The 14,352-nt window shown below is 56.3% G+C and overlaps 1 protein-coding gene across 1 annotated transcript in view; it reads right to left on the bottom strand.

The window, feature by feature from the left end:
- Nucleotides 1-14,327, bottom strand: part of EFNA2 (ephrin A2) — a 37,792-nt gene extending 23,465 nt beyond the window's left edge. Inside the window, exon 1 of the mRNA XM_041481622.1 lies at nucleotides 14,163-14,327. Within this exon, the coding sequence (XP_041337556.1) occupies nucleotides 14,163-14,284 (122 nt within the window). The 5' untranslated portion in view covers nucleotides 14,285-14,327. The remainder of the gene's footprint in view (nucleotides 1-14,162) is intronic.
- Nucleotides 14,328-14,352: the final 25 nt, after the last annotated feature.

Here is a 14,352-nt window from a genome sequence, read left to right as displayed (position 1 = left end):
CATCAGCCAGGGCTGGACCTTCCTGACTCATCCTCTCCTGGCCCAGACACTCCTCCTCCTCCAGCTCCAGGGAAGAGGATTGTGGCTCCCTCCAGACCTCCCTCCTCCTCTTCCTCTCCCCATGGCAGGTCCCAATTCCCTCCAGCACTCCACAATTGGGATTTCTCCTGTTGTCCCTGGTTCTCCAGGCCTGGGGTCCCTCGTGTCCCACCAGCCTGGGACCATCCCCCCTCCTGCTCCCTTCACCAGCCCCTCTCGAAATTCCCACATCTCCAACAGGGCCAAACACCCCTGGTTTGTGCCAGAGCCAGAGGCCGGGATCTCTCAGGTCACCCAGAGCTGGGACACACACTCAGCTCTTCCCTTGGCTGCTCCCAGCAGGAAACCTCCCACTGGTGCTGACCTGAGACCTTCCCAGCACCGAGCTGAGCTAATCCCGGGTTTCACACCCCAAGGGGCTGGGGGATGGCACTGCCATCGCGGGGACCCTCTGCTGTCCCTGTCTGCTCTGGGCTCACACGGGGCAGGAGAGCACAGGGGAGCAGAGCCACTGCTGAGAAACCACCTCGGAGGAATCCAAAGCTGCCCAAAATGACACACGGGAATGGGGACACAGGAACTGCCCTCCCACGCCTGCCAGCCGTGTCCCAGCCAGGTGTGATCCCAACGGCTTCTCTCCACCAGGAAAACCAGGATTGTGCTGCCCAGAGCTTTGGATCGTGCCCAGCACAGTGTCCCCAACCCACCAGGGACTGACCACCCCGCAGCCAGGCCCTGCAGCTCCTTCCCAGCCCAGCAGCCCCCAAAATGCCAGATGGGATCAGACACAGGACGTGGGATTTGCTGGGGGTGGTTTCCCACGGAAGCCTCCGAGCAGGTCGAGGTTGCCAGACGTGCCCAGGCAGGCAGGGCAGGGACGGGCAGTGCCACAGGAGGTGACAGTGGCTTAATCCCAAACTAGGACTGGCTGTTAGCAGGGAAAACCTGGCCGAGGAGCATCAGCCCAAGGTGGACACGCTGGGGAGGGAGCCGGGATGCAGAGCTGGGATGCAGAGCTGGGATGCAGAGCTGGGATGCAGAGCTGCACCCCACGCTCTGGGACACCCCCGTACCAGTGCCCCTCCACCAGTGCCTCCCAGTTCAGCACTGGGGAGGTGACTCCTGGCAGGGACAAGGCCACATGGCTCCTGCAGAGACCAGTGATGCTGTCGGGTGGATTTGCTTTATAGGGTCAGGAAGGAAGGAACCAACCCGGAGATATTTAAGTGGCGTTTCGCCATCGGAAAAAATTAGAGTCACAATATTAATTAATCCTCAAAGCACTTTACGAACATTAACTAATTAAGCCTCCCAACCCCTCTGCGAGGTGGGAAAGGTATCATTGTCCTCATTTCACAGCTGCAGAAAACCAAGCACACGGAGGTGACGTGACTTGCCCAAGGTCGCTGCGAACCAGGCAAAGGTGGGAACAGGTTCCCAAAATCTGCACCTCGCTCCTCAGCAGGACAGGACCCAGCAGTGCTGGGCATCCTGCAGCCCAGGAATGCTGGATTCCTGCATCCTGAGCCAGGTCCCAGCATCCTGACCCCCACCCAGGGCAGGGTGGAGAGAGACAAACCAGGACCCGTATCCCCAGAGGGACATCCTGGGGGAAAATCCCACCAAACCCAGGGGCAGGGAGTTAAAACAGAAACCACCGAGGGGTTTTATGGAAAGCCCCACCGACCCCGCGTGGTTTAAAAGCGATTAGAGCCCTGCCTGGGTTATCAACCAGCGTCTCAATCCCGCGGCATCGATCCGGATAATAGCCGGCAATTGTTCAGATACAATATCATAAAGTCACTTTAAGTACAGCCATAAAGCTTCCCCCGCCTGCAGCACCGCTGGGCTCCCTGCATCGTGCTGGGGACAGCACCAGGGCCCTGGCACTGCCAGCACATGCTCAGGGCTGAGGATGGTGGGGGGACCCTGCCAGGACCCCCTGAACAGGGACAGGATCCTCAGGGATCACTCCCCACTTCCCCTGCTGGGAGTGAAGGGAATATGGACCCCCCCACCCCAGGGCTCCCCTTGGTGTCGCTCCTGGGAATCTGCAGTGCTGGGGCTGGGGAGCTCCAAGGCAGCCGCTGACATCTGATGTTTCTAGTTTTAATCCGTGGGATTGATGGGAATTGAGATAAATGAGGGGTTCTCCTAAATGCCCCTGTACAGCAGCCCGGATCCCCCTGCTCCCCTGGTTTGTCATTGTCCTAATACATGGAGCTCCTGGCTGGGCAGTGTCAGGATCTGGCTCCTTCACCTCCTTCCCACCACCAGCCCCCCATCCCAGGGTGCTCCCACTCCGTGCTCCCTACCCTGGGTCACCGGGAGTGCCACTGGAGAACACGGCTCCGGAGGATATCAGTGGAGAACCCCGCCAGAGAACCCAGATTCCTCACCCGCCGCTTCCTCACCCACCGCTTCCCACTGCTTAATGAGCACAAAATATTTCCATGTTGCCAATTACTTGGTTCGTTTGTGCTGCTGCGGGCAGCGCCGGCGCAGGGAAAATCCCCCCCGGAGCTGGCCTGGCCCCCAGGGAGCAGGGAGAGCCCTGGCTGGGTATCCCCCGGGCTGAGCATCCCCTCACCACGCACCCTGAGACCCCCCCAGCCCCTCACCCCGGGGTCACCGCCATCAGCAGCCTCCTATCGACATTCCCGCGTCCCCAGTGACATTCCCATGGCCCCAGCGTGACACAGTAGGAAAGCAAGCCCTTGCTTTAAACAAACCTTTGAGGGACTTAGAAAAGGCTTTGGAAACCCTTTTTCAGTCGTCCCCCAGCAGCAGACAAAGGTTTGGGGCCCAGCCTGTTGGTGCCACTTTCCAGCACAGAGAAAACCCCGAGCAGCACCAGAGATGTGCCAACCTCAGGTCCATCCCTGCTCCCATCACATCCGCAGGCAGGATTCCCAGCTAGAGCCCTGTCCCCTGGCCAGAATTGCTGCTGTGACCATCACCACAAAACCATTCCTTCAGGTCGATCTTGAGAGCCGCGTTCCTCCCACCTGCACCCATAAATCCTCCCTCCAACTGGAGCAAGGAAGTGATTTATAAGATGGAATAAATATTACAACGTTTAAGGAAAAATATTTAAAAGTCACAAAAATCCATCCAGGTGGATTCCCCTCCCATGGGAATGGGGTCTCGGTGACACCAGGATTTTGGGGCAGCGAGGGACATGCTGGGAAGAGGCCAGAATGAATTGGACTCTGGCGCTGCCAAACCACCTGGATGTGGGATGTACACCGGAACCAGCCACAGATGTGAGCCACCGTGTCCCCACACAGATCCCAAACCAGTGTGGAAAGAGCTGGGGGGCTCCAGTCCCTCCTCATGGAGCCCTGGGCTCTGTGGACACGAACAAGGGACTTCACTGCACATCCCAATCTCTGCTCCCATCTGAAATTCCCACATCCAGCCCCGGAGCGGGCGGACGCGCTGTGCAGCAGGACATGGCGCTGTGAGAGCCATGTCCTTCTCCATCTCTCAATCACTCCACCAACATTAATTCCCTAATTTAGCCCCTGGCAGCAATCCTCACCTTACCCACGGAGAAACTGAGGCTGGGGGAGGGAGAAGCCATTTGTCTCCGGCTAATGAGCTGGAAGCCGGATCCAGGATCACCCCAGCTTGCAGGATGAGAATCCCTGCTCCTGATCCAAAGCTTTCTATCATAAAAGACAACATGATGATTTATGATTATCATTACTCAGCTTTGAAATGGAGTCCAGATTTTCCTGGAGTCCAGATCCCAGCTGCGACACTGGGCCCCGGACATTCCCCCTCTGCCGGCACTCTGCATCCCAATGTCGGGAAAAGCCAAGGAACAATGGAAAACTGCAGATGGCGGCAGGACGAGCCAGGAGAGGCAGCGGTTGGGTGGCTGGAACTGAGGTCCACTGACCCCAGGACCCATCACAGAGAGGGGAAAGCTGGGAATGCCAGGAAGAGCAGGCAGGGAAAGCCAGGAGCTGGTCCGAGCTGAAGGTCGCTCGCGGCAATGCGCGTTAGGAAGGCCGGCACTGGTTGGGCTGGATGCTGCCTCCAGAGCACACATCCTGCAAAAGCAATCCCTGTTCCCAAACCTGCTTCCAACTCTGCCAATTTAGCCTTAAATCCCACCTCAAAGGGTCAGGAGCAATCCCAGGGCCGTGGCGGGGCACATGATGCTGGTGTTCCACAGGACTCGGCACCCGCGCGGCTCTGGCCAAACCAATCCCCGCGACCCTGTGGTGATCCAACGGAGACGTGGATGGAGCTCGGAGCCAGAAGCCATTTCTATTTCAGACAGGCTTGGATTCTCTGTTGGAAACTACACAGGAGCACCATTTTGACCAGCATTTACAGCCAGGGTAGGTGCCAGAATTCCCGCGTGCCGGTGGCGTACCCGACGGCGGTTCTCCAGCAATGGGACAGTCACAGGCACAGCCCGGCAGGGCCACGGCTCCATCCCGAGTCTCTCAGCCAGAGCCAGAGAGCAGCAGATTCTCCCAACCACCCAGCATGAAAGATCTTGAAAAAGCCAAGGAGAGAGCCTGGAGCATTCGCAAGATCGACACCAAGCCCTGGAGCATGAGACTGTTCCTGAGGGAAGAACCTTGCAAGGTTCAGGATAACAGTAATTTCCCAAATAAAGGATTTTGCAGCTGACCCAGCAGCAGCAGCATGGGGAGGGGACGGGGGAGAGTCCCCACCCTAAAATGTGGATCTCAGGAGCTCACCCAGGGGCGAGAGAGCGGCTGGACACACAAAGAGAGGGAATTCCAGTTACAGGATTTGTACACGTTTTTTAAAATGCAGAAAAATGGTGGAAAAGCAGGAAAATGCAGAGCAGAGCAATGGGAAAATTGAAACATCGGAACACCAGGAGGGAGGGAAACGCTCCAGGAGAGAATCTTTTCCCAGTAGCATCTTCCCCACCTCCCACCCCACTCCCCTGGATGCCCTGCTCGGTCGGTGCTGAGAATTGGGTGAAATTTGGAAAAGCCCCGTTGGAAGGGTCGGCACATCAGCCCTGGCTCAGGCAGCCCCAGTGCAGTGTTGGGTAAAAATAAAACACAATTTGTGGGCACAATGTAAGAAGAAGGGGTCGGTGAACAAACCAGGAAGGTTTGTAGAATTCCAGCTGAAAGACCTGGATTTGGAAAAAGCTGATATTCTTAAGGTGAAGGGGTAGAACGGCTGACAAAAGGTCCTTTAGATTTCAGGGAAAAGGGAAAATAACGGCTGTTGTATTGTATAAAAGCACCAACCATTCCAAAATAACCTTGGAATAAAAACGCCCATCCCATAACAGGGCGGCTTCGCCAGCACAGGGTGGGGATGGAGGGATGGAAACGGACACACGGACACACGGACACGGCCCAGGCAGCTCCACCAACCCAGCCCGGCACCGCTCTGCGAGCCGGCGCCGCTGGGGCTGTGCCAGCATCTCCCAACCCTTCGGAAGCCGGGTACCCCCGGCCCTCCCCGCCGTCCCGGGGGGCTCTGCCCCGCGTTTTTCCACTCAATTTCCTTCCCGCGTCGGCAGGAGATAAATCCCTCTGCTGAGGCAGGCGGCCGGAACGGCAAAGCCAGCGGTGCCAAGTTTAATAAGCAAGCCTGATCGAGAATCCAGATAATAATTGGGATTATCGAGCTGGCTGGGAAAGAGCTTCCTCAGCTCCTGACGGCACCCGCGCCCGGCACCCGGGTGACAATGACACCCGCGGGGTGCCCAGTGGGGCTGGGACATTGATGGGAGACTGGGATGTTCCTGAGGAGCAGCGGAAGCCCATCCATCACTGAATATTAAAATAAAATCAAAATAAAACACCCCTTTTTGAGTGTTCCATATACAGTCAGAACCTGCAGCATAAAGAGCCTGTGCCCCCCAAAAAAATTCCATGGGAAGACCTTGGGGGCCCCAGCTCCATCCAAGCTCTGCAGGAGCTTCCCTGCATCCCGATTTTTGGCGGGGACACACGGAGCCGACACCGTCCCAGCACCTGCAGAGAAACTCAGCCGCTGAAATAATCCCGTCGCGCTTGAATTTTGTGCAGGGCACGAGGTCCAGGGGCTTTCTTTCCTCAGTGGAAACAGGATTGGAAAAGGAAAGAATTGGGATTTCTTGAGTTCTCTACAGGGTCAGGCTGATTTTATTTTACTGCAAATATAAATAGGGTTTTTGATAAATAATAATAAAAAAAAAAAGACAGTCTAAATAAAACCCCCCTGGAAGACATGGCACGGAATCCTGAATCCTGGCAGGAATAGCTGTAGCTGGGCTGAGTGCTCTGGAATATTTGTATTTGCTGTCTAAACACTTTATCTCTTTCCCAGCACATGGGTGAGTTTTGCTCCCGTGTAATGTTCAAGGAAAAATAAACCGAGACGGATAATTCCTCCTCTTCTGCAGATAGAAAAAGAAAAATCCGACAAAACTTGGTTGCATTGGGGGAAACAGCAAAATATTTCCAGGGAAATTCGGCCAAACGCCAAGGAAATAGATGGAGGAGGCAATTGGGATGTGGTGGGAGGAAGAAGCTGGGGATGGAATGGGGCTTCCCCATTCCCAGTCATTAAAACCCCATAGCCATTTATCCCCCTTTTTTCCCAATGTCAGCCGCACTGGGAATTGAAGCCGAGAGAGGTTTGGGTTTGGACAAAAGATCCGAAATCCAGAGTTGGATTCCTGGGGGGCTTCGGGGCTGGTGGACAAGGATCTGAAACAAAAAGTCCATTCCTGGAGTCGAACGAAAAAAAAAAGAGTGATGGTGTAAAACCCTGCGGATCCTGGGAACGCTTCGGCAGCACAATGGGAATACCAGGGGTGGGAATACTGGTGTTAGGAACACTGGTTGTGGGAATACTGGCGGTGGGAATATCAGTGATGGGAATACTGGTGGTGGGAATACCAGGGGTGGGAATACCGGTACTGGCATCCACAGGGAGCGGTGGCTCCGGGTCCAGCACCGGGATGGTGTTTGGTGGGATCGACCTGGCACGGGCAGCTCCGGCATTTGCACAGACACACGCGCGTGCTTGGAGGTTCACAGCTGCAGGGAAAACGGGAAAATCCCACAAAACATGGCCGGAGAAGCTGGAAACATCAAGGAAAAAGGAAAACTGGGAGGTCAGGAAGAGGCGATGCGCTGAGGGAGCGTAGGGATGTATCCCACAGGATCCCACCATCATAAGTTTATCCCATGGGATCCCACCCCAGCACAGGTGTATCCCAAAGGATCCCACCACAGCACGTGTGTATCCCACCATAGCACAGCCCCATCAGGACAGGTTCAGCCCTGTGGCCGTTCCTTCCCAGCAGCAGCATCACTCGCTGCTCCGCTGGGCCTTGGGAAGCAAACATGGGAAGAGGGGAAAAATTTAAAAGGGGAGGAATTAAAAAAAATAATAATTTAAATCCCTGTTTCTGAATCTGTCTCCCATTATCCCAGCTCAAAATGAAGGATGTGCCCTGAAGGTGACACCTGTCCCAGACAGGGCTGGCAGGGAGGTGTCACACCAAGGGAAATGCTGGGAATGCTCCAAGGCTCCGAGCACCAACACCATCCCGCCTTGCCAAAATCCACAGGGCTTTGATTTCTCCACGGGTTTGGGGCTCAACAAGAAAATTTTTGCAAAACCACTTCCCAGCCGCCCTTTAGGATGAAGCTTCAGGCTGGCAGCTCCATGGCCGTGGATCTCCCCAGCGCCAGCCCCAGTTCACACCGTCGGGCAGCACAGCTGAATCCATCGGGTGACCCCGGTGGTGACCCCAGCCCTGCCCTCACCCCCTCCCAGCACAGCTCACTCACATCCCCCCACAGCCCCCGCTCCGCTCTTTTGAGCCGGGAGCCTCATTAGGAGGTAATTAGCTCCGGAACAATGGGAAGCTCTTTAGCAGCCCAGGCACAGCGGCAGCAACAAGCCAAGGGGGAAAGAGGGAGGAGAAATAAATAAATAACAACACTGCGACCACCCGGGAACAAGCCAGGATGGAGCAGGGACGCGGCTGGTGCTGCCGGACGGGCTCCATCCGACTGCCCTGCTCTCCGTTTCATCCCTTCCTGCTTTTCCATCCCTTTTCCTGCCGGGATCAAACCAGCCCTGGCGCATCCCACACCCCATGGGCGCCATTTCCCCAACACGGCTCCTGGCCAGCCGGTGGGAACAGCCGTAGGGTCCCCAAATCCAGAAGGGCTGAGCTGGTGGCAAAGAGTTTGGAGCAACAGATAGCCCTAAACACAGCCCTGGTTTTGGGGAGGGCTTGAAAAATGCCTCTGGAATTCATCTGGCAAAGGCCAAAGTGGCCACCGGCTAACACCAACACTTCGGCAGCTCTGGAGAATCATGGAATCATTTGGATTGGGAAAGAGCTCCAAGATCTTGATTCCCGGCCATAATCCAGCCTTGGAAGCACGGTGCTTCCCCCTGGATTTGTAGAGACCAAACAGGGCCCGGTCCCATTTTTGGGATGGATCTCCAAGCAGAGGGAAGCGATCGGACGTCGGGTGAGCATTGGGTCATGGCAAAGGGGGAAAAGGAATTGAAACACCTCTTAGGGGCTGCAGATAACAGTGCTCCGAGCTGCTCGCCTTCCATAAATCCCATTAAATCCAAGGAAGCGGGGCAGGATCTCTGCCCCAAGTGGGGAAAACCAGCTTGGATCGAAACGGAGCCTCAGAAATCACGATTAATATCTAACACAAAAGAACCGAAATTGTCACCATCAGGAACGAGGAGCTATTTAAGGAACAATTGCTGCAATTTTCCAGCCAACCCAGCAGCTGAACCTTGTCAGGCACAGGCAGGTATGGCTCCAGCCAGCTCCTGATGTGGCACTGGGATGGACACAGCCAGACAGCCCTAGAGCCAGGTAAACCCACAGCCAGGAAGATCCTGGAGCCCCCAGGTAGGAATTCCAGGGGAATGTCACACAGGGGTGGCACAGCATTGCCAGACAGGGGAGGTTTTGGCAATGGATTATTTGTGTGTGTAAAGTGTATTTATGTGGGGGGGTGTGTGTGTGAATAAACACCCACATATGTAAATAAACAGATAATTTATATAATAGATATAAACATATTTGCATGTAAATATATATAAATCTACATGTATATAAACACACGCGTCTTTCTTCACACAGCAGCACTTCCAAAGCTTTCCAAGGTACCCGAGGGCATCTCTCACCCCCTGGACTGTTCCCACTGCCCACCCTCTGCGTGTCCCCCCCGACCAGGACACCCTGGGATCCAGGGGGGATTCTGGGCACCGTGTGACCCTCCTGCAGCTCCGCACGCCCCCAGCCCATCCTCGCATTAGGATGCGGCGCATGGCCGGCATTTGGATACCAAATGTGCAACCAGCAGGGAATGTAATTGCGGTCCCTGGAAAGGGACAGGCGGAGACGGAGACGGGCACGGAGAGAGAATCCTGTCAGCGACGCCGGCCCGGTGGTGTCTGCTCTCCATTAACCACTCGCCGCAGCCCTGGGCTGGTGAGGAATTGCTAACACGGCTTAACGGGCTGGAAAAGAGGGGTGGGAAGGGCTGGGAGTGATCTCGGCACAAAGGGAGAACAGAAGGAGGAAAACTAAAAGAGCAGGAATTGCACAGGACGAGGCCGAGCTCTGGCACACCCAAACACACGGAGAGGGGCCTCGGGCTGATGGTGGTACAGGAACAACCCGAGTGCCAGGGTGAAAATCCACATTAAAATCACTCCAAGGGGGAGACAGGGCATGTTTCTTTCAGGGGCTGATGTGGGCCCCAGTATGATGTTCATGGGAGCAGGGAGGGGAGACACAGAGAACTGGGGACACGTAGCAGTGAGGGTGACCCCAAAAGTCTCAACCAAAGCCAGGACACAGAGGTTTTGGATCCAGCCCCAGCCCAACATGGAGACATGGGTGGGATCGCCCAAGCTGAGCCCGCTCACTCGGCCACCCCTCTGCAGCACCAAATTCCCCTGGAAAAAACAGATGTGGCATCCTCTTCACTCCCTTGATGGAGAAGTGGGACATGCAGCCACCAGCGGCCTGGCCACAGCCCCTCGTGACACAGGTGGGCAAGTTGGCCCTGGCTTGGGTGGTCAGTGGGTCACAGCCACGGCTTTCCTGGCCACGGCCACCGTGCTCCAGCCTCTTGGATAAAGCACCAGAGACCGGCAGGCGCCAGGGCTGCAGCTCTAGGGGATGGGAATGCAGGAAAAAGGGGAACAAAATCCAATGGGATTGGGAACATGATCGAAATCACCTCCAAGATGTGCCCCACTCACCTCAACTCCACCGCCACTGTGGCAGAGGCACCTTTCCCCCCTAAAGTCCTGCTCTGCCATCACTGCCGGCCCTGAGCATCACCTGGCTCTGTAAATCCCCCAGCCAGAAACCATTTCTCTGGTTCTCGATCCTGGGATTGGGGAGTGCAGAGGAGCAGAACAGAAATCCCAGCTGTGCTCACAAACCACACCGAAAAATAATACAGAAATCAGCAAAAGAACCGTTCGGAGGCAGCGCCGTGACCTCGACGTTAAACCAGGCCACGGGCACGATCCCGCCCGGTCCCGGGGATCTGTGCCATGAACGGAGGGAGGAGAACCCCTGTCACACTGCACATTCCTGCCATGGATCCAGGCACACAGCAGTGACCACGGGATTGCTGCAGGAACACCGACCAGCATTCAGGAATGACGATTCCCTGCCCGTCACCCGGCTGTCGGCAGAGCGGGGTACGGCAACAAATCCCAAACCCTTCATCCTTCCTTGGCCTCCCAGGGGTTTCCAGCATGGCCACAAGACCATGGGTCAGGATCACAGGCCTGGGGACCTTCTGAGGACAGGTCACTCCTTCCCACAGACCCTTTCCCCCATAGCATGGAGGTTTTCCCAGATCCCTGATTTTTTGTCGCACGGTGCCGCGTGCTGAGACGTTCACCCTAAACCCACTGCGGTGGGGGGGGGCAATGGGGGCAAAAACTGGACACCCCAACCTGCTGGTGATGCTGGACACTCCAGCACACCCAAATCCAGCTGGTTGGCTCCCAAGGAAAATCCACCCTGGAATCCTACGGGTGAGCGGATCCTGCACCACCAGCTGGAAAACACGGAGTGACGGCGGGAAGAGCCCTGGGTGTCGTGGCAGACCCCTGCCCGCAGTGCCAGACCCCTGCGGTGGCCGCTAATGCGGGGAGGAGCCCCAAGGTCCCATCCACAGGCACATCACCCTGGACAAGACCAATGGATCCACCCATGACCGGCCCAGCCATGGCCAACAGATCCACACCCGGAGAGCGACCATCGGCAGCGCCTGTACGTGCCATGGAGCAAAAACCCACACTTCCACATGGTAACAAAACTGCCCATTATTATATAATTCTACCTTCATCATCCTTCATTTTTTTTTCCTGGATAAGCCAGGAGTTCCATCCAGCCAAACGTTTTCCTAGCGCATCCTTACAAAATCATTTAAAAATAAAAATAAACCTTGTAAATCCACAGCGACTGGTTAAATCTCTCCCCAGAACAGGGAAATTGCAGCATCCCGAGGTACCACTTATTTTTAATTTAGCCCCAATTATGAAATATAGAATTATTCTAATCTGGGCAAATCATATCGACCACGAGATTTATTCCTGTCTTTTATAAAATATAGATTGCTGTATAAACCTGAAGAAAAATATTTAGCGGCAGAGAAGGTCTGTGGGTTCAAACAGGACATTTTAACCTTGGGTCTTTTCCCCCTTTTTTTTTAAACCCCTTTTTATTTCCCCCTTACTAAATGAGGTGTTGGTGGGGGGATGAAAGAATGAAAACAAGCGACCAGAACACACAGAAATACATTTTTTTCTTCATTTTTAAGAAAGAGGCGGTCTTGTAGTAACTCCAGAGAAAAAATAAACCCACCGCTGGGTTCAAAAAGGGAATAAGCAGGAAACTCAATGGCAATTTCAATCTTTGCAACCCCTAATAAATTGCCTCGAATTCCGAGAGCCGAAAGCGCAGGCGGGGAGCGCTGGCGACACGGGGCGCTCCCACATTGGGGAAATTTGGGTCACATCCCGGAGCCAGGCGCTGCGGACGTGCCTGCTGAACCCACCAGCCATTGTCTGCTCTCCCCTCCCAGCCCCTCGCGCTTCCCTCCACTCCATTTTTATTTTCCCCCCCTCCTCGAAAATATTTTCCCTGCCAACAGCAGATTTAGAAATGTATAAATATATATGGAATAATGATCCACTGTGGATTTTTCGAGGAGAAATTCTCAGCGGCTTCTACGAGGGGGCGAAGGGGATGGAGCCGGCGCCATCACCGGTGCTGGGTCCCGGGACGCCCGTCACCAGCGGCCAAGGGGCTGCTTTTGGCTCTTGGCACCACTGTCGGCACCCCTGGGTGCCAAATCCCATCCCCAGGAACCCCTGGGTGCCAAACCCCCAACGTCAGAACCTTTGGGCGCCAAATCCCAGCCACGGGAACCTTTGGGTGCCAAATCCCAGCCACCGCCCCAACCACCCTCATTTCCAGGATGTCAGAGTCGGACTGGGGGGAGACACCTCACACATGTTTGGCATTTGGGAGAAAAAAAATACAAAGTGTGGGAGCTTGTGGGGGGAGCACCAAGAGCTGAAATCAAAAACTTCGCAATGGGCAAAAAAAAAAAAAAAAAAAAAAAAAAAAATAAGGAAAAAAAAAATAATTCCCTGGCTCTTACAATCCCCCACAAAAATGTGAGGGAGATAATAAAATCCATATGCACCACAGGCGGCCCACGACGCAGGCACCACCGCCAAGGCACAAAGGGACGGGCTCGCCCCAATTTTGGGGCAGACAGAGGGGCACGGGTGGGTCCCCCCAAAGGGACGTGTGGAGGTTGGATGGACACCGGGTGCTGCTGAGGGTCCTTGGCCCCGTGCACGTCCCAGCGCCGAAACACCGCCAGGAACTTTACCCAGCTGCACTGGTGTCATCGAGGGAGAGGAGGTGGCACCAAGGGTCCCCTCATGGATGGCAGCAGGGGATGGGGCACCCGGAGCTGGAGGAGCTTCCTCACGTCACTGGCAGCCCTGGGGACAAGGACCAGGCCATGCCGTGCCCCACAAGGCCACTTGTCACACAGGGATTGAGGGGGACAAAGAATCCCCTGCCTGACCCAGAAAACAGGACAGCCCAAAGCCGGGGGCCACAGGGGCTGCACCCGCCAAGCTCGTCCCTCACCACTCACAGACACTGCCAGGCTTGGGAGAACTTTGAGGAATTTTGGGGGAAACGGGGATTTGATGGCTGGTGTTTGTTTTTACAGGAATCCCCACAAACAGACCCCAAAGAGTGTCCCCAACAGGGAGAGCGGGGGATCCCAAGGGTCCCAACCACCTGAGCATTCCCAGAGCAGAATTCCTCCCGCTTCCAACTCACCAGCAGTTTTGGGTTCCTCAAAATCATGAACAAAGAAATACGACAGAAACAAAACTCTTGCCCCCAAAGAAAAAACACTTGGTGGGGAAAAAACACACAGAAAAAATTGAAATTCCAACTGGAGTCAGGAAACGAAGCCAACTATGGGGATTGCACTTCCAGGATGGGAATGACCCGGGAGCAGCAGGGCCGGCCATCCCCAGCTCCGCACGCCCCGTGCCCCCCCCAGGCCCGTTTTACCATTTCTCCCCCAAATCGTTCTTTCCGACTCCCCCGCAGCCGCACCCGCGCTTTGGGCGGATTTCGGGGTTTTTTCGCAGAACCTTCATCCCCGGAGAGGGACCGGGGGGAGACGGGGTGGTGGGGGGAAGAACTTGAACTTCCCCGAAGTTGGGCGCAGAGGGGCCGGGGGGGCCGAGCCGCAGCCCCCGCCGCCCCCGGGAACGCGCCCCGCGCCCGGCGATGCTCCCGGCGCTGCCGCAGCCCCCGGGGACGCTCCGCCCGGGGCCCCGCGGGAACTTTCGGGGGGAGGGAGCCCCGGGGACCACCCCCCTCCCCGGGGCCGCCCATCCCGTTCACCGGACCCCACCGGGGGCTCGAGGGGGGCCCGACCCGCCACGGGCGGCGGCGGCCGCTGTCACCGGGCGGCAGCGGGCGCTCGGCGGGTGTGTATACGGGGGGAAAACACCGACTGGAACTCGGGCGCCGAGGCCGCCCCCGCCGCCCCCCGCCTCACCTGGGATTGCTCCGGTTCCAGTAGACGGCGAACCGGTCCGAGATAACTTTCCCGGTCTCGTCGGTCCAGACGCAGACGCCGAGCAGCGCGGCGAGCAGCGCGGCCGCCCCGCAGCGCACCATCGTCCCGGCGGGCGGCGGGCGCGGCTCCGGCCGCTTCAGGGGGCGGCGGGGCCCTGGGGCCGGCCGGG

The sequence above is a fragment of the Pyrgilauda ruficollis genome, unplaced genomic scaffold (genome assembly GCF_017590135.1).
Source record: "Pyrgilauda ruficollis isolate IOZ18807 unplaced genomic scaffold, ASM1759013v1 scaffold115, whole genome shotgun sequence".
In the NCBI taxonomy this organism is placed as follows: domain Eukaryota; kingdom Metazoa; phylum Chordata; class Aves; order Passeriformes; family Passeridae; genus Pyrgilauda; species Pyrgilauda ruficollis.
Note: the sequence above shows the minus strand (reverse complement) of the source record. Positions and strands in the feature narration are given on the sequence as shown.